The 19,190-nt window shown below is 40.6% G+C and overlaps 1 protein-coding gene across 7 annotated transcripts in view; it reads left to right on the top strand.

Moving 5' to 3' along the window:
* The window catches only part of USH2A (usherin), a 437,539-nt gene that overhangs the window by 88,352 nt on the left and 329,997 nt on the right, over positions 1–19,190 (top strand). For all 7 annotated transcript variants that reach the window (XR_014154517.1, XM_081854411.1, XM_081854412.1 and 4 more), the window contains one exon: positions 13,060–13,290. Coding sequence is in view for 6 of the 7 variants with exons in the window: in XM_081854411.1 (XP_081710537.1) it covers positions 13,060–13,290 (231 nt within the window). In the remaining variant the exon portion in view is untranslated. The remainder of the gene's footprint in view (positions 1–13,059; positions 13,291–19,190) is intronic.

Here is a 19,190-nt window from a genome sequence, read left to right on the forward strand (position 1 = left end):
GTCTGTTTATTGCACTACAGCATATAGTAGGGACAGGGAAGATTTTTCAGCCCAAGAATCGCAACCCCTTCTAGGCAATGTTTTGGGACCCACATGTCAGTAGGAAGCACTGGAAGCAAACGTTGGCAGAGCAATGAATGTTAATTTTACCTTTGCACTGTTGGCTTGTTCCCAACCACACTGAAACATCCCTCTCTGTCTTCTGTCCAGGCAAGCAATAGGCATTAGAAGAGTTTGAGGATACATTCCAGCCAGACAAAACATTCAAGGAGAATGCAAAGCAGGATAGGCAAGGGGAGTGGCTAGGGAGGAGTCCTGAGAACAAGATAGAAAGATGCATCCCTGGTGTACAGAAATATACTCCTCAGCATCAGTCTCAAACACTCAGTTGAGATGTGTAATTTGGAGAATCTGTAGGTGCCAATCCTTCAAATCTTTATACCTCAGGATTCTGTAATATATTGTAATGAACAGTTTCAAAAATAACTAATGGAATTTAGATAGGACCCTTGGCTATTATTAGTGATAAAGCATCGTTTCCTGCTTATCTGTCAATTTCCTGAAAATAAATAGCTCATTGAAACCTGACAGCTTGTTTATTATTGTTTTAATAATTTGGTATCAGTCACATTAAACAATACAGTAGAGTATAAAATTGAGTGACCAGCAGATTTAGATATATTAAATGTTGAGTATTTTTCTATTTATCATTTCTAGGTTTGGAAAGTTGCCATTTTAAGCCTGTATCCACTTACTTGAATTAACTTTTTTCACTGTAATCTAGCAAATGTGCTTTGTGTGTCAACTCTTGCTGAGATGCACAAGCAAAACACAATGGACAAATTATTTTAAAGGCTACTGTAATTAACAATCTCCTTGCTTCTAATTCATAGAATCATAGAATCATAGAATAATAGAGTTGGAAGAGACCACAAGGGCCATCGAGTCCAACCCCCTGCCAAGCAGGAAACACCATCAGAGCACTCCTGACATATGGTTGTCAAGCCTCTGCTTAAAGACCTCCAAAGAAGGAGACTCCACCACACTCCTTGGCAGCAAATTCCACTGTCGAACAGCTCTCACTGTCAGGAAGTTCCTCCTAATGTTTAGGTCGAATCTTTTTTCTTGTAGTTTGGAACCATTGCTCCGTGTCCGCTTCTCTGGAGCAGCAGAAAACAACCTTTCTCCCTCCTCCATGTGACATCCTTTTATATATTTGAACATGGCTATCATATCACCCCTTAACCTCCTCTTCTCCAGGCTAAACATGCCCAGCTCCCTTAGCCGTTCCTCATAAGGCATCGTTTCCAGGCCTTTGACCATTTTGGTTGCCCTCCTCTGGACACGTTCCAGTTTGTCAGTGTCCTTCTTGAACTGTGGTGCCCAGAACTGGACACAGTACTCCAGGTGAGGTCTGACCAGAGCAGAATACAGTGGCACTATTACTTCCCTTGATCTAGATGCTATACTCCTATCGATGCAGCCCAGAATTGCATTGGCTTTTTTAGCTGCCGCGTCACACTGTTGGCTCATGTCAAGTTTGTGGTCAACCAAGACTCCTAGATCCTTTTCACATGTACTGCTCTCAAGCCAGGTGTCACCCATCTTGTATTTGTGCCTCTGATTTTTTTTGCCCAAGTGCAATACTTTACATTTCTCCCTGTTAAAATTCATCTTGTTTGTTTTGGCCCAGTTCTCTAATCTGTCAAGGTTGTTTTGAAGTGTGATCCTGTCCTCTGGGGTGTTAGCCACCCCTCCCAGTTTGGTGTCATCTGCAAATTTGATCAGGATGCCCTTGAGTCCATCATCCAAGTCGTTGATAAAGATGTTGAATAAGACCGGGCCCAAGACAGAACCCTGTGGCACCCCACTAGTCACTCTTCTCCAGGATGAAGAGGAACCATTGATGAGCACCCTTTGGGTTCGGTCAGTCAGCCAGTTACAAATCCACTGAGTGGTAGCATAGTCAAGTCCGCATTTTACCAGCTTCTTTACAAGAATATCATGGGGCACCTTGTCAAATGCCTTGCTGAAATCAAGGTAGACTACATCCACTGCGTTCCCTTCATCTACCAGGCTTGTAATTCTGTCAAAAAACGAGATCAGGTTAGTCTGACATGACTTATTTTTCAGAAATCCATGCTGACTATTGGTGATCGCAGTATTCCTTTCTAGGTGCTCACAGACTGTTTGCTTAATGATCTGCTCCAGAATCTTCCCTGGTATTGATGTCAGACTGACTGGGGTAATTATTTGGGTCCTCTCTTTCCCCCTTTTTGAAAATAGGGACAACATTTGCCCTCCTCCAGTCTGCCGGAACTTCGCCTGTTCTCCAGGAATTCTCAAAGATGACTGTCAGTGGTTCTGAGATCACATCTGCCAGTTCTTTTAATACTCTTGGATGCAGTTCATCTGGCCCTGGAGACTTGAATACATCTAAACTAGCCAAGTATTCTTGTACTATCTCCTTAGTTATTCTGGGCTGTGTTTCCTCTGCTGAATCATTTGCTCCAAATTCTTCAGGTCGGGCATTGTTTTCTTTATCGGAGAAGACTGAGGCGAAGAAGGCATTGAGGAGTTCAGCCCTTTCTGTATCCCCTGTTTGCATTTCACCATCTTCTCCTCTGAGTGACCCCACTGTTTCTTTGTTCTTCCTTTTGCTACGAACATACCCATAAAAGCCTTTTTTGTTGCTTTTAACCTCTCTAATTATCAGGAGTAAATGCAAGAGCACCATCTGAAATGCATTTTGATAGCATTGTGGGTGTTTGGGGAAAGAAGCTGCAGATCCAGTTTTGCTAGGCTGTGCATATAACATACCTTATGAAGCACATTTAAAACCCAGGGCATCCTCGAATAATCCTGGGAACTGTAGTTTATCTGCCACCGAGCTACAATTCTCAGCACCTTTAACAAACTACAGTTCAAATGTATGGTGTTTACATGAAAGAGAGAATTATGCATTTTGCTCCTACTTCAGTGACTGCTTTTCTTTGGTAGTCTGGAAGACCAACGCAAACCAAAAGCAGAGGGACTGCTTAACGGTAAAGGGACCCCTGACCATTAGGTCCAGTCGTGACCGACTCTGGGGTTGCGGCGCTCATCTCGCTTTATTGGCCGAGGGAGCCGGCGTACAGCTTCTGGGTCATGACTAAGCCACTTCTGGCGAACCAGAGCAGCGCACGGAAACACCGTTTACCTTCCCACCGGCGTGGTCCCTATTTATCTACTTGCACTTTGATGTGCTTTCGAACTGCTAGGTTGGCAGGAGCAGAGACCAAGCAATGGGAGCTCACCCCATCGTGGGGATTCGAACTGCCGACTTTCTGATCGGCAAGTCCTAAGCTCTGTGGTTTAACCCACAGTGCCACTTACAAGATCCCAAATGCTTCCTTATTATAATACATTTTTATAACAGTTGTAGGGAGATCTGTGCTGGAAAGTGAGTGGAGGTGAAAGGATCCACATTCATCCGTTTCATTACACAGCTTCACTAGGATCTTATGTTCCCAAGATAATTTATGAGAGAGACTTTGGAGTTCTGCTTAAAGCAAAAGTTCCACAGAACTGTTGGCTCTGGGTTGTTCAGAGCATCCCTTTGTAAAATGGTATGGATCCTTACCTGCCAGTAGCACTGCAGGTGTAGTCATCTAGTAATGTGAGTGTGAACCAGCTTGAATTTTCCATCTGCAAGTATACACTTTTACATTTGAAACCTTAGAAGCAAATGATACTTCTATACCTTTTCATCATGGAGTTTAAAGTAAACACATGGAAAGCAGCAGAGAAGTGCCATGGAAACCTGAATAATTATTTTCTATAGGGAATCATCAGATATTACTGTTAAAAAATGGGACTGATGCTCCTGCAAATAACTCCTATCATCTTTGCTGCCAATGGTGAACAGCTGGTGGCTGAGGGAAGATAACCATTTGGTTATTGTCTCTTGCTCATGTGTCAAAGCAAAAGTGAATATTTAGACATTCAGGGGGCATGACAGGCCCATCTGTGTAGGTGTTGCCGGGCAAAACCTGCACAAACAGAAGGATTGTCAGGACCAAGCTGGCACAAGGAGAGGTGCTCGTGCAATGCGTTAGCGCTCCTCACCGCTCCAGGTTTCACATATATTAAAATCAGGCAATAATGCTAATATTTCTACAGATCCCATTTTAAGTGTAAGCAACAGCAAGCTTGCATGTTTATGCTTGGTGTCTCCAAATTAGAATCCAGAACATGCAAACACAAATCTGAACTTGAAATCTGAATCAAATTCCCACTGATGTCTAAGAAACACAGTTATCATTTATTTGTCAGATATTAAATATGAGTTTCAATTAAAACTGTCTTCATGGTTGTCACTGGAGGTTTCACAGGTGTTCAAAGAAATAATTGTAGAACATTTTAAATGCCTAACGTTGACCTTAAAGTGGAAATATAAATGTGTACTTAGGGCTGTCATACGTCTGGATTTTCCCGGACATTACTAGGATTTCAAAGGTGGGAATTTCCGAAAGGTGGCTCTTTGTCCAGGATCTTAGGGCAAGTCAATTGAAAAATTACGGTTTTTTGGGTGTTTTTGTAAAAAAAACTTTTGGGGTGTCCTGGTTTTTACTTTTTGAAATATGGCAACCCTACGTGTACTGCATGTTTTGTGGCAGGTGAGAATGATATTCAGAAATGGTTTTAAAATAGTTTAAATGGCCTATATATAGCAGACCCCCTTTATATGAGCCTGAGCTATATGATGGTACTGATTATCTCTTTGTACCAGTGATATCATAAAACACTGTATTGCAAATTCATTGGCCCAGATTCAGCTAAAGTTGGTCGTAACTAAATAAACAAGCTTTTTGTGTAATAATCTTAAGACCCTTGAGAATTCCAGGCTAGGGATCATTAGGAAAGGAGTTGAAAATAAATGCCAGTATCATAATGCAGTTATACAAATATACGGTGTGGCCACATTTGGAATACCGTTCACACTTCTGGTTATCATACCTCAAAAAGGGTATTTTGGAGTTGGAAAGTACCTCTGCTGACCACGTGAGCAATAAACACACACACAAACAGCAACGCACCAGGGCTTAGCAGTCACCCCAGTAAAACACACAGTAAGTCCCAGGAATTCCCCCTGAGCAGCGCAGCGTTGCTGGAGCCCTCACACCACCCACACAAACACACAGAGTGTTCGACTTGATGTCGGAGGAGTGGAGGGAAATCAATTAGCTAGCACTGGTGCCGGATTGGAGGCAGGGAGAAACACCCAATCGGTTGCTTATAGATTCCACTGAAGGCAAAGGCAAAATAAGTACCAAGGAAAGTAAAATGCATAAAGACAGACAGTGAAGTATTAAAAGTCAGGCTGCTTCAAACGCCCTGCTTAGCAGCGTAGCAGCAGGGGTCAGAAAGGAACCCCCCAGGAAATAAAAGATTCACTCAACGCAACAATCTGAATGGAACACCTATCCCACGCAGATGAAACAATAGTAAAGAGGAAAGCAGCAGACAAACAGAAAGATGGGGGTAGACTTCTCTGCAAAAGGTCCTCTTCAAGTTTGGATCCACGTGGTCTCCGTAGCTGGACAGACGGACGGGATGACCCTCCTGACTCGCTGCGGGACGACGACGACTGAGGAGGAGGTGGAGCTGGCCCCGCAGCATTAAGCTGCTAAACACGCCCCCTGGAGACACCTGGCTGGCTGCCTCCGGTGGGCGTGGGCACCAGCCAGGTGAGGAGGGGCGGGGGCTATGGCCCCTGGCCAGGAGGTGGAGCTCGGGCTCCCGCCCACAACCACTCCCCTCTCTTCCAGGGAGGAGAGTCTTTATCATACCTCAAAAAGGGTATTTTGGAGTTGGAAAAGAACAACCAAAATGATCAAATTCCCCTGTGAAGAAAAAAGTTGCAACATGTGGGACTTTTTAGTTAAGGTGAGTAAGAGGCAACATGACAGAGGTGTCTAAAGTTTTGCACGGCATGGGAAAAAGTGGATAGAGAAAGGTTTTTCTTCTTCTCTCACAATACTAGAACTTGTGGACATCCAATGATGTTGAATGTTAGAAGGCTGAGGACAGATAAATGAAAGTCCTTCTTCACATAGTGCAGTTATGGGACTTCCACAGGAGGCAGCAGTGGCCACCAACTTGGTGGGTTTTAAAAATGGATTGAAGAAATTCATGGAGGATAAGGCTATCAGCAGCTAATAGCAACAGTCACATCCACAGTTGCTGGGAATCCCAGGTGGGCAGAGTGCAGTTGTGCTCAGGTCCTGCTTGCGTGCTTCCTGTAAACATCTGGTTGGCCACTGTGAGTACAGGATGCTAGACTAGATGGGCCATGCTGTGAGTACAGGATGCTAGACTATCTGCCATGCTGCAGGGCCACATATACCTATTTCTATCTTTGATGCTGTTCTTTTCCTTTGACACTCTTGTGTATCTGGAAGATACTCAGTTTTCATCAATTTATGAATGGAATACAGTTGCCAAAAAGCAAAACAAGCTCCACACCTTTGGGAGCATAGGATTTGATGTATATTTTTATTCAAGTTTTGCCATCCCTAGGTTTACTGTCTTCAAAGAGAAATCTGTAATGCCTGAATTTCCAATAGTTCAGAAAGGTACACACTACTGATAAGAACCATATGTTTTGCCTGTCATATAATGGTTTTTAAGCACAATACTCTATCATAGTCTTAAAAACCACCCATATCCAATTAACTGGTAATTAGTGGTGCATTAGATTTTCCTTTCTCTATTAAAAGTAAAATACGCAGGCTGTTTGCCTCTGGTCTGAAAACACACATTGCTTTGCATGCAAGTACATAAAAGTCTGTCACTGTGAATGGGACCCAAAGTGATTAAACAAGCACTCTTAATATGTTAATTTATAATTTTAATTACAGCAATCTTGTATATATAGTCATTAGTGAATACTAATATAAATATTTTTCTACCTTTTTATTCATAATGCATAAACCAATCATCCCCTTCTTTCTCAGCAGTTGCCTGTTTTTTTGTTTCACAATACAATCTTTGTTCTTAGTTATGAATGCATTTTGTTCGTTCCTGTCTTGAATAATCCCTCATTAAAACAAAGTCACTTTCTGCTCCATGTTTAAAAGGGAAAATAAGCATGCAAATGTGCCATTGCATACACACACACACACACACACACACACACACACACAAATATATACTTTTGCTTGCCGTCCTTCAATTAGTCCCCCTTCTTTGAATCTAATTTTATTTCTTGTTAATACTGGTTTGATATAGGAACTCATGAATTTCAGGCTGGTGCCAAGATCTAGACTGAGATGGGGAGTGGCGGGGGGGGGGCAGGGTAGAAGAATCAAAGCCTCTTCAGGAAGCTACAGAGGCAGCAAAGCAAAAGTGAATTGGCTTCACCTTTGACTGAAACTCTTGACTAGTACTGGAATCCTGTGATGATTTTGCTTGGTTAATTATCCAGTTATTTATTTCAAGAATATAGGCACTGTGTTACAATTAGAGACGTGAAACATAATCTGAGGAATTTGCAAATGACAGATAATTTAAATAACTCCCGAGATAAACAGTATCCGCTCAGCATCTTCTCTTGCCAAGTGCTCTCCAGCTACAGATTGGGTGCTCTTTGTGCACCACTGCATGAGCCAAACCTTATTTGTTTGTTCTCCCCAAAGGACATATTTCACTCCTCGGGAAATTGCACAAATTATTCTGTTGCCAGTATGTCAAATTTGCATGGTCTTTAGGCTGAGTTTAAGTTGTATTTCTCTTGATTAAAAGCTTTTGGTTCAAAGCAATACTTTTTAATTGCCTAATGATATAAGTCAGTTCTTAGGAAAGAGCCATGCATTTAGGAGTTCATTTGCAATATAACTGAAAAATTCATTGCATGGCAGTAAAACAATTTACTGTTAATTACAAGGAGAAGAATTTGCTGTACCATGCTCACAGATTGCCATGAATCATGCAGCACTCCTAGAGATTTATAACAGATGTGTAAGTGGGATGAATTAGCAGGGTTTAATAACAGAGACACAAATCATGCAGACTTCAAGGAGCTTTAATTGATATACTAGAATGTGACGGGCATGAATCACTCAGCCATTCAACAGCACTGTAACATATGGTCAGCTCAATATGCTGCATCTTAAATCGGTTGGTGAGTCGTTGGTTGTCCCATATGGTGGAAGCAATATATTTTTCGGGATTTTTTTTTTACATTGATTTTTAAAGAAATATGATTCTATGTTCATAATACAATGAACCCTTAAAACTTGTTATGTTTATTTGAGGAATGTTCCAGCCCTACTGTTTTAAACTGGAAATAAGTAGCTTTAGTCCTACCATGTGCAGGTATGTCATCAGGATAACCAATACAGCTGCCTAATCCTTGCCCAGGGATGGTTTGAGTAGCTATAAATGCACCAAGGCAGCAAACAAGGCTGTCGCTGCCCCCACTGCCCATTAGTTCCCTACTAGCTCTTCATTTGTACTCCCACCTGTCTCCTATAGAACAAATTTAATATCATGATGGAGGTGGCCAGAGAGAAGGGACTAGTGAATGATGGGTTTGCACCATGGCAGGAAGCTCATTTAACACCTGGAAATTTAAAGGCATAGGCACTGCTTCTGGGTACTGGACCTAAAGTTTTTATTTTTCAGTTTTTCAGTTTCAGTTTAGCTTTTTAAAAATATGTAATTATGACTGATACTTGTGGAACAGTTTTATTGCTGCCTATTGCTGCCTTCTGTGTTCTCTGTAATTCATTTGTTATTAACTTTGTTTTGAAAATGGTTTTCACAGTGTCTTAATGTAAGCCCTCCTATAAGTTTTAAAAATTGAAGTTCAGGGTATTACATTTTAAATCAATCACTAGGTAACCCTGTTGGTGTGTCTTTGGGGGGTCCATCAGTTAGGATTCTGGACTACAGACTAAGCTATCCTTGCTCAACCATTTCTATGTCTCCGTCACTCCCATTCACTACAAAGATTTACTCATGAGGTTGAATGGCAAAATACTTTGCATTGCCAAACTAGTCGCAGTTCTATTAAAAACATTCCCGGCACCCTTTTATTAACATCTTGTAACAATAGCCAAGCTGCTTCAGCGAAGGGAGCTCTCATTTTTTAGTCGAGGGGGCAAACATAACATTGAATGTTTGCTTACGAACTGAAATTGTACACCATATGAGTTTGAGTGTATGTGTGTGTTTAAGGACAACCCTACAAGTAGCCATTTAAAAGGTTAGAGTTCTAATTAGCAGTAGCCAAAGCATAAATGAGACCATATTCTCATGAATGGTTACGTTTTCAAAGTGCTGCTAAAGACTGTTGCTATTTCGTCTTTTAACTGAAGAGAAAACACTGAGGAGCAAATTTCAGACTAAAGCCAAGAGGAACCAAACATTAGAAGTGCTGCTGATTATTTGAGAGGTTGCTGTTGATATAAACGCATGAGAGAGAAGTAGACCTGTAAATTTTGTAGCTGTAATGCAAATGCGTTTTTATTAGCTTTAGAACCTGACAGGCTATAGGAAACTTTTAGCAGCTGCATTAGCAAACCTGACAGATTTGTGAAAAGAATACACTATCCTTAGAAGCATGGCTGCCAGAATTTAATGTCAACAATTAAAATTTATTTTGATACTCACCTAGTGTTTATTACTGTTTGTATACACAACAGACCTTACTAATACAGAGATGCACTATTAGATGGAATTGCCATCTGTTCGCAGTGAAATGCTGGCATCTGTCTTAGCTTCTAAAACTAAAATGATATCGTTTCAAACAAAACAAAGTTAACTGCTCTTTACTTACCAACAATTATATTTTTCTTTTAGGCACACAGATTGTATGTGTGTGTTCACGCACACAAGCGAAATGCTTTTTTTATAGTGACCTATACAGCAATATCTATAAGTGATATATCTTTAACATAAAACAGTATGGGCCATCTGTTTAGTGCCCTCTGTTACACAACAGCAAACACCTAGTCATAGGCGTTTGAACTAATGTTTTACCTTTATAATATACCAACTATATATTATCTAGGAATAAATTTTAAAAACACTACATAATTAAAATATGCAAAATATAGCTGAGTCTACTAAAATACAGTATGCTTTGACAGATGTGTTTTAGGAGGCTTGGACAAAATTTAAATAGGCAAAATTATAGACTGCTCCTTTGACAAAGCAGCTACAGGTACCACAGTGACACCTTTAGGAAATGTATACAGTGCCTTTTAGCCTCCAGTAGCTATATTGTACAATCCAGTGACATGGCAACCTGTACTGCAGATTTATAATCTTACTTTTTTCATCCACATTGCTGAAGTACCAGCTTCAATAGAGACTCGTCACTGTACATGTCAACACACAAGTATTCTGAATCACCAAGGACATGGTAGTTACAATACTAATGTTATACCGAAAATGTTGCTTTTTGAAAGGTTGGGTTTCTGTTCCATATATCACAAAATAATAAATTGTGTCATGCTAGTGTTTAATGCGTGTACACAGTGCATTAACTGTAACTGTAGTACATTTATTTGTGCTAGAGTAGACTTGAAAATGATTAAAAAATCAATACTTTCCTGTCAGAGAAGCAAGTGTTACAATGCATTTAAGTAGTTAATTGCACAAGCCCCATAAAAGCTTCAAATTTGGGTAGCAAAGATGTTATAATTACAGTGCAGGCAACTCCTATTTATTAAAGGATGATTGTTTAAGGGAGATGTGGTTGTTGTTGTTGTTGTGAAGAAAGGTTGGCTGTATGTATTCATTTTAGAAATAATGAATTTTAGCCTTTTTGCTTTAGCAACTCTAAGCTGAACTAGAGGACTCAACCTTGGCACTCGCATTTAAAATGCTGACACAGACTGATTTGCTCCAAAGGTGAAGTTCCAATTGTAAAGCCATGTTTTCTTTTGAAACCTGTGCATTAATACTGCATTTCATTAGCGCTCTGCGCTACTTATGCGGGGAAGCTTGTGACCTCACACTGCACTACTTCAATTTCAACACAGTAAATTTCGAACATAGCAGTATGATACTAATTAGATTGTGAAGTCATAAATGATGTCCAAGCAAGAATTTACAATGCATAGCACGGTTGGTGGGTTTTTGTCTCCCATCATTCCCTCTGCCAAAAGTAATCTTTTATCATGTTGTAGAAAAAGTAATAGCAACATACTACAGGTTAATGTGAGAAAATGATGGTTTTGTATGCAAGAAGCTTTAAGGATATGTTATTAATTTGTTATAAATGAAGCGCTTTGCAACAAACTCTTAGCTAACTGATGTAATTTGCAAGATGCATATTTTAATCCAGATTGTTCTCCAAATGAATGTCGTGCCCTATAACCACCGAAAACTCTGTCTTTGATATATACTGCATAGTTTAGGACTCTCCTCATGTAAAAACATTAGAGGTTTGCAAAGTAATGATTGCTTGGGGTACAGAGTGGATAAAAGTATTGCTATGAGGTGTTTCTTTTGGTGGGTAGACTGTATGCCTGGGCCCCCCTCCCTCTAATTCCTGGATCCAGAATGGATTCAATTCCTGAAATAGCCAGGCTAGCTTACTGTTGAGTTAATGGCCACCTAAATATGGGCCATTAAGGTAACAAAAGAAGCAGCTCTGTGCCAGATTGCAAATGGGTGGACCCCACTTCCTCAACTTGCTGGTAGTTAGAAAGACAAAGGCCAGAGTTGAGAGTTGGTGTGTGTGAGGTAGAAGCTGGAAGCTCAGGTTGTAAATATGTGCAAATAAACCATAGATCATAAAAACATCACAGTCTCCGCTGTCCATCATTCTGAAGGGAACCATACCCTGGGTAAGTGCCTGGAACCACTGGAATCTAGCATTGTGAAAAGATTGGGTTGGTGTGCAACAGTATATTATAGCTAAAAGACATATTGAGGAAATCGCTGCACCGAAATTAACCACATAGCATAGCAGTGACCAGTTTTCCAGGCCAGCAAACCACAACAAGCTACAAAAGACTGCATACCAAATAATTGCACTAGTGCAAAATGCATTGGCTCAGCTGCTCACTGGGGGGGGGGGGGCGACCATCATATGAAAGAATTGCAGTGGCTGCCATTTTCCACTGAGTTAGGTTGAAGGTGCTGGTGTTAGTGTACAAAGTTGCATACAGCTTGGGACCAGGATATGGTTAAGATCTTCTTACTTCCTATATACCCAGTTGATTGGTGTGTTCTGTAGGAAAAAGCATCCTGCAGATACCATCCTACCAGGAGATCCATTCCACACAATGATAGAATCGGACCTTAACGTAGCAATACCTAACCTTTGGAACTCCCTCCCACTGTAATCAGACAGGCGCCTTCTCTATTGTGATTTAACCGAGCGGTAAAAGATCACACAAAATCTCTCCTATCAATGAGAACCTATATTTCCTATTCCTGATATATTTGATTACACTCTGGAGAGATAGCTGGGTGCCCTTGTTTACAATAATTACAGTGGTACCTCGGGTTAAGAACTTAATTCGTTCTGGAGGTCCATTCTTAACCTGAAACTGTTCTTAACCTGAAGCACCACTTTAGCTAATGGGGCCTCCTGCTGCCGCTGCACGATTTCTATTCTCATCCTGAAGCAAAGTTCTTAACCCGAGGTACTATTTCTGGATTAGTGGAGTCTGTAACCTGAAGCATCTGTAACCCGAGGTACCACTGTAGTTGAATTTGTGCCTTAAGGTCTGTATTATTATTTTTATGATGCTGAGATAAAATTACTTTCAGTCAGTAGTTAAGGTGGAAAAAAAAGCCAGTACTGTACCACTGACAAGTCAAGCAAGACATTGGAGGGCTGCCATTCAGATTTTTTACTAAATCAAGAATTATCTGTACTGTATGATTGCAATAGCACACAGGTCAAAGGTTGTTTGGAATTGTAATTGATACTGCTTTCCTAGGGGACGATATATTATACATGTAGAACTCCCTGGTTTATTCTGAAAACCAGTATTGTTTGGATAACCTTAACTGGACAGATGCATCTTTCCTTTTTTCTTTTTATATAAATAGCTCCAAGACAGCTAATTGCCCCTTATGCTGAAGGAATAAACAGCACAGTGATAAAGATAAGTTGGAAGGAACCTAAAGAACTTAATGGGCCTCCTCCAATCTATCAGCTGGAGAGAATGGATGCATCTTTAGCAACATCAAGTGTAACTGTAATGAAAGGAATCCGTTTTCCAGGAAATGGGTATTATAAATTTCCAAGTTCTACTCTGCCTGCCAACACATATTTTACAGGTAAGGAGATTGTGGTGATAGCATGCAGTGTAAAAGCTTTGGTTTCTGTTTAGACTACAATGAGATAGTTAGAGTGCCTTTACACTAGCCCATTTCTCTGGAATTGCTCTTTTTAAAAAAATCATTTGTTTTTAGAGGACTTCCACATGATGTTATTGTCATCTCTTTTCATTCTGTTGCTTTCTGAATCATCTTGTGCTTCTTGAGACCTGTTTTTTCACTATTTTTGTGTGAATGCAACTGGTATTGGGGCAATTCGGGGGTAAACCAAAGGTTGTTCATCCCCAATCACCGGGCCCAGATAATAAATGATGTAATAATAAAAGCGGGGGGATCAGCATGATTAGAGGTAAACCTCGTGATATGGAATACAAAAGATTTCTTAAATTACCCAAGTTTACATGGTTGGGACTTCTAGCAACAAAACAACTTATATAAATCAACAAATAAGTATGCAGTTTCACTCACCAGCCCCTCAAGTTTCCTTTTCTATTTTTCAACTGAGCCAGCATTGGTTGTGGAGGTCTTTGAGCATTCTCCGTTCTTTCTGGGCTTTTAGTAAATGTTTTCTCAGAAGTAAGTCCCACTGAGTTCAATGGAATTTACTCTCAGATGATGGGGTTAGGATTGGGATTGCAGCCTTAATCTGCTTCCTACTGCGAAATTGAATAACCAAAGGAATGTATCCTTCATTATCATTCTTTTCGCATGGAAAGAGGTAGTCTATTTTTTTACCTGTTGACTTATGACCCTAACCCTTATGCAGTAAGTAAAATGCAGGATGCCAACCTGTGACATCTTTACCCAGAGTGGTAGAGGCAGCAGGGGATCATAATATTTGTGAAAACAAACAGAAGGACCCCACTTCATTAACTTTGTCTTTAAGGTGCCACTAGACTCTATTTTTTGTTTGTTGCAAAAGACTAGCATTAACTTTGGAAAGGAACACACAGAGAAAGTGACTGATTTGTAAACATCTGTTGATGGCTGAGATGTTTGTATCTTTTGTGCACTATGATATTTAAAAATAGGTAGATGACATAGTATAAAAAAAGACTTGTGCAAAATAAAGCAATTGCAGGGGTACAGAAAATACCAGATGAAAGGCTGGAACGGCGTGAGGCATGTCCATACATCCCTATATATGGCTGTTCTATTCAAGGACCAAGAATTATTATATTTGTGTAATTAACAATATTTTGCAACCCGTAGAAGCATTCATTTTCTACTGCTCCTTGGATGAAGTCATTGTGCAAATGTTTCTCCTTAACTGGGAAGAATGATAACTTAGGGGTAGTACATCTGCCGTGCACCCATAAGTTACCTTAACTGCAGGTGCTGGGAATTAAAAGAAGTATCTTAGGCAGCACAGCTAAAAAACCCCACCTGTTTGAACCCCAGAGAGCTGCTGCTAGGTAGAGGCTAACAATGGTGTAGGGGAGACTTCAGGAAAAAATGGTTTGGGGGAACAATGTGATAGAAAACACCATTATAGCGGAAGCAAAGACCTTAATACATTATGACTGAAAGTTAGGGTGGGGAAAATTTGAGAAATGGGGAAGGGCGCACCCACTACCAGAAACTTGTGCCCCTCCAGATGTTGCTGATAGGAGTTATAATCCAACAACAGCTGGAAGGCCACAGAACAATCTCTGCTTCAGTATAAGGCAACTTAATAAAACCTGCCTAACCTAAGCAAATATATGAATCATGGCATAACTGTGGGTCAGGCAAAAGGGCATTCTGACCATGCTTCCTTTTCCTTCGCTTTATCGTTATTGACAGTGACATGTCCCACTATGAAGTGTTAGCTGGCCTCAGAAAAGAAAGAATTTAGCCCTCTCTTCATTTCTCTCAGAACCTTTTTTGCTAGGACTATGGCCTTGCACTTAAAATGAATTCACAGTTCCTTCTTGAACAAGACATTTCCTTTCTTCCTCCTTCCTAATCCCAAGAAGCCTAAAGATAGGGTGAGAGGGGAGCTGGAAACACTTTAAACAGGAGTGATCCAGCACAACAAAGTGAATTGTGCTGCTTTGTGAACAAAAACATCTTAAGACATTTTCTAATGTGCACGACAGGGACTTAACGCTACAAATATGCGGAGCTGACCCTGACCGGGCAGCATTACTGTAGTCGTATTTTCTTCTTCTTCTGAAACAGGACTGATATTATTATTATTATTATTATTATTATTATTATTATTATTATTATTTTACAGAAAATATTTAAAAAGTCTGCATCAAACATTTGCTTTTCGTATATATCATTTTCATTGAAAAATACAGATTTATTTATGCCTTTGTACAAAATCTCAAAATCCTCCACTTAAGAATGAATTTTTAAATGTACCTTTTGGTAGGGTGTTGCAGGCACTAAGACATTGTTCTAAAAACCCATCCTAAAGAATCCATTGCCAAAGTACATAACTGTCCAAGCTGATCGACATTCAGCAGCTACATCTTGAAATTCAGAATATGAGAATGGAATAGGTAACAATAGGGTTGTGTATAGGTTTCAGGAGGCCCTGGGCAAAGTGCCCTCTGACTTCCCTTCCTCTGGACTTGTCTCCAAGCACTGCCAGGTAGCTGGGTTCTGACATTTTATTTTTCCACAATGCCCCAAAGCAATGCTATAGTAGGAGGCATTTGGGAAAGGAGGGTGATTGTATTCAGTGTAGCGCTAAGGAGATCATCCCATCAGTACAGTGGTACCTTGGGTTAAGTACTTAATTCTTTCTGGAGGTCCGTTCTTAACCTGAAACTGTTCTTAATCTGAAGCACCACTTTAGCTCCTGCTGCTGCTCCGTTGTCGCTGCACTATTTCTGTTTTCATCCTGAGGTAAAGTTCTTAACCCGAGGTACTATGTTGGGAAGGAGAAGGGGACGGCAGAGGACGAGATGGTTGGACAGTGTTCTCGAAGCTACAAACATGAGTCTGACCAAACTGCGGGAGGCAGTGGAAGACAGGAGTGCCTGGCATGCTCTGGTCCATGGGGTCACGAAGAGTCGGACACGACTAAACGACTAAACAACAACAACAACAACAACAACAACAACAATTTCTGGGTTAGCGGAGTCTGTAACCTGAAGCGTATGTAACCTGAGGTACCACTGTACAAGCATTTCTGCTTGCCTGCCAGATGGATTTCTCCTGTCCATGTGCCGATCTGGGGGCTATCCCAACCCTCCAGAGCAGATTTGGCATGGATGGAGGAAAGGGGGAAAGTCCCATTGTTCTAGTGGGAATCCTAGCACAACAACTGAATATGCGGCCTTAAAATGGTAACTAGACCCTACTGTATGGTGCCGTTAGGAGCACTAGGTTGTTATTGTTGTTAAATGACTGCCCTGCAGGGTCCCCAACAGCTTCCCAAGAATGTTAGGTGCTGCCACTGGCCCTCAATTCTTGTTGAAGCAGCAGAAAACTGTGATCCCCATAGATGGCCTTTAACCCCATATCTAACTCAGTGTACACATACACCTGTGCTGATGCTGAACCTTGTTCATAGGAGTGCAGTTCCGTTCTTCCAATGAACTGAGAGCAGCATATGTACTGATTATTCAGTTTTATCTTCACATCAATTCAGTGGTGGGTGGTAGGACATAAGGCAAGGAGCCCAACAGTAGCTGGCATTAGAGTCAAATAATTATAGTTTTGTCCCCATCCTCCTCCCTGCTGATTTGTAGAAGGACAACAATGAGACTATGTCTTGGCTCTCCCTCTCTGATGAGGAACTATAATTCATGAATCCATTTTTTCCCTTGAGGCTTTCCCCCCATATTAAAATGGTATCTAAAGCAAGTTACAGGTTGGGATGACAATGTCACAAAGGTTATAAGGGGGTGGGGGTAGGAGAGTGCATTGATCCCCCTCTGTAGCTCTTTGCCAGTAGAGGAGAGGATTGCTGGTGGGGAAATCTCTCTGCCATGGTAGAGGCCCCAAACCTTGCCGAGGCAGGGGGGTAAGCTGCTACTAGCAGTTCTGCCACTGACGTGAGAGGATAGTAAGCATTCAGTAAGAGTGTGGAAATGGGGTATTTTGTGAAGACAGTCACATGCGAACCCTGCCGATACCCCCAAATTCTTGGTCCCCTCAGCTATGCCAGCCTAGAGTAGGGCCTAGGAAACACTGTTTCCACCCTCCAGTTTGCAAAACTGGGGTTCTAATTTGCTTAAGAAAGAAAAACAAACCCTGCTCACCCACCTGCTGCTGCTTTCAGGTGCAGAAGTGGATGGATTCCCCACTCTGTTCCTTTATAGTGCTCTGTTAGTGGATGGGGGAGAAATTTGCTTTGGTTTATAGTTTAATGTGGAGCTACCTAATTTTCACTTTCCAAAACAACTAGTGGACGGAAACAGAGCCATTCCATTCCCCCCCCCCCGAATTTTGCGATGCAGTTCTCCAGCAACAAATGTGTACTAAGAAGCATGTTATACGGGAAAGTGTGCATAAAACTGCATATATTAGTGAAAATAAGCAGAAATGCATTCTATCAGGGGAAATTGCTTGCAAAATTGTGTATATTAGGCAATGTTGGATAAAAAATATGTATATTAGGAGAAATGTGCATTTAAATGTTGGTGAATTTTCACGAGGCATTTTAAATAAACAATCTGATGTGGAAATGTGGCAGACTGAGCTTAATATTGCAAAACTGAGAACTGAAGTTGACAGTTCTGTCTATTACTATCTTTCTTGGCAGTCCTATACTGGTGGGGTAGACATGCATAGGATTTCACTGTACAATACCATACTCCAATACTTTGACTTTCTGAAGGACTGCCTGCTTTCTACACTACTCATGAGCTGCGGTTTTGTCATTCTCAGCTTGTGGTTTTTGCAGAGGACAGTCATGATGGAACTAACAAGTGGTGTATTGAACAAACAAGGAAGGGAAGACATTCATTGATTCCAATTGTCTGTCATGAATATCACCAGGAAACGTTCCTATGAATATTATCAAGGCATGTTTCATCCCCTAATTGATCTTTCAGAAAGATCAAATTAATATCTTGTCTAACTATGATGAGCCTTATCAATTGAGTGATTGCCAATATTAAAGGGGGGGGGGAGGAGAGGATTAATTTTTTCTGTCCTTATTAGCTTAAAGTACTTATGGCCTAAAATCAATCAGATCATAGACTGAACAATGGTATTTTTGGCAAAACTATCAGTCAGGATTTAGCTGTTGCAATATTATACTATACAGATTTGTGTGTGGGGAAAACATAATATAAGCTTGTAAAGCCAAACACTCACATGTTTAAACAATTATCTCCTAGATGAACAGAGACACACTACTTTGGTTGAGGAAAATGTAAATACAGTTTATTTTTTCATGGATGCACCCCCTCCCCACTCCAAGAGATATCAAACATTTCATTGAAGCTCTTTTTGCTATGCAAAATTCATTAGCAATTTCCCCAAAAGACAATCTCCATGAGGTTTTGAATGTCCTTTTCCAACAGCAAGCTAGAGATGTGCAGGCCCCCCCCAGGAATTTCTCTAACTATATCAAACTTTTATTGTTGCCTTATATTGAAACACCTCAAAAGATGAGATGAGGAAATACCTCCAAATTGGCAAAATTTCAGTTGTAACTGTATGTTCAATTATAGCCTTTTAGGATCTTAGGGCTATTTGTTTTATTTTCCTTTACTATACTGTTCTCAGACTGTACAGTAATAGTAAAAAATAGTTTGAAGCAACTAGCCTCCTAGATATAACAATCTCTGGAGTATATTGGCATCTTGAATGACATGGGATCATGTTTATTTCTATATTAGTCTTCCATTTTTTCCACATTACTCATGTTCTTTTTTTGATGCGCTCAGGAGGAATTTATGTGATGTGACCTCTTGATCCTTAATGTAAACTGACAAATTTATTGTAACCTT

Source organism: Podarcis erhardii (genome assembly GCF_964252035.2).
Source record: "Podarcis erhardii genome assembly, chromosome: 3".
In the NCBI taxonomy this organism is placed as follows: domain Eukaryota; kingdom Metazoa; phylum Chordata; class Lepidosauria; order Squamata; family Lacertidae; genus Podarcis; species Podarcis erhardii.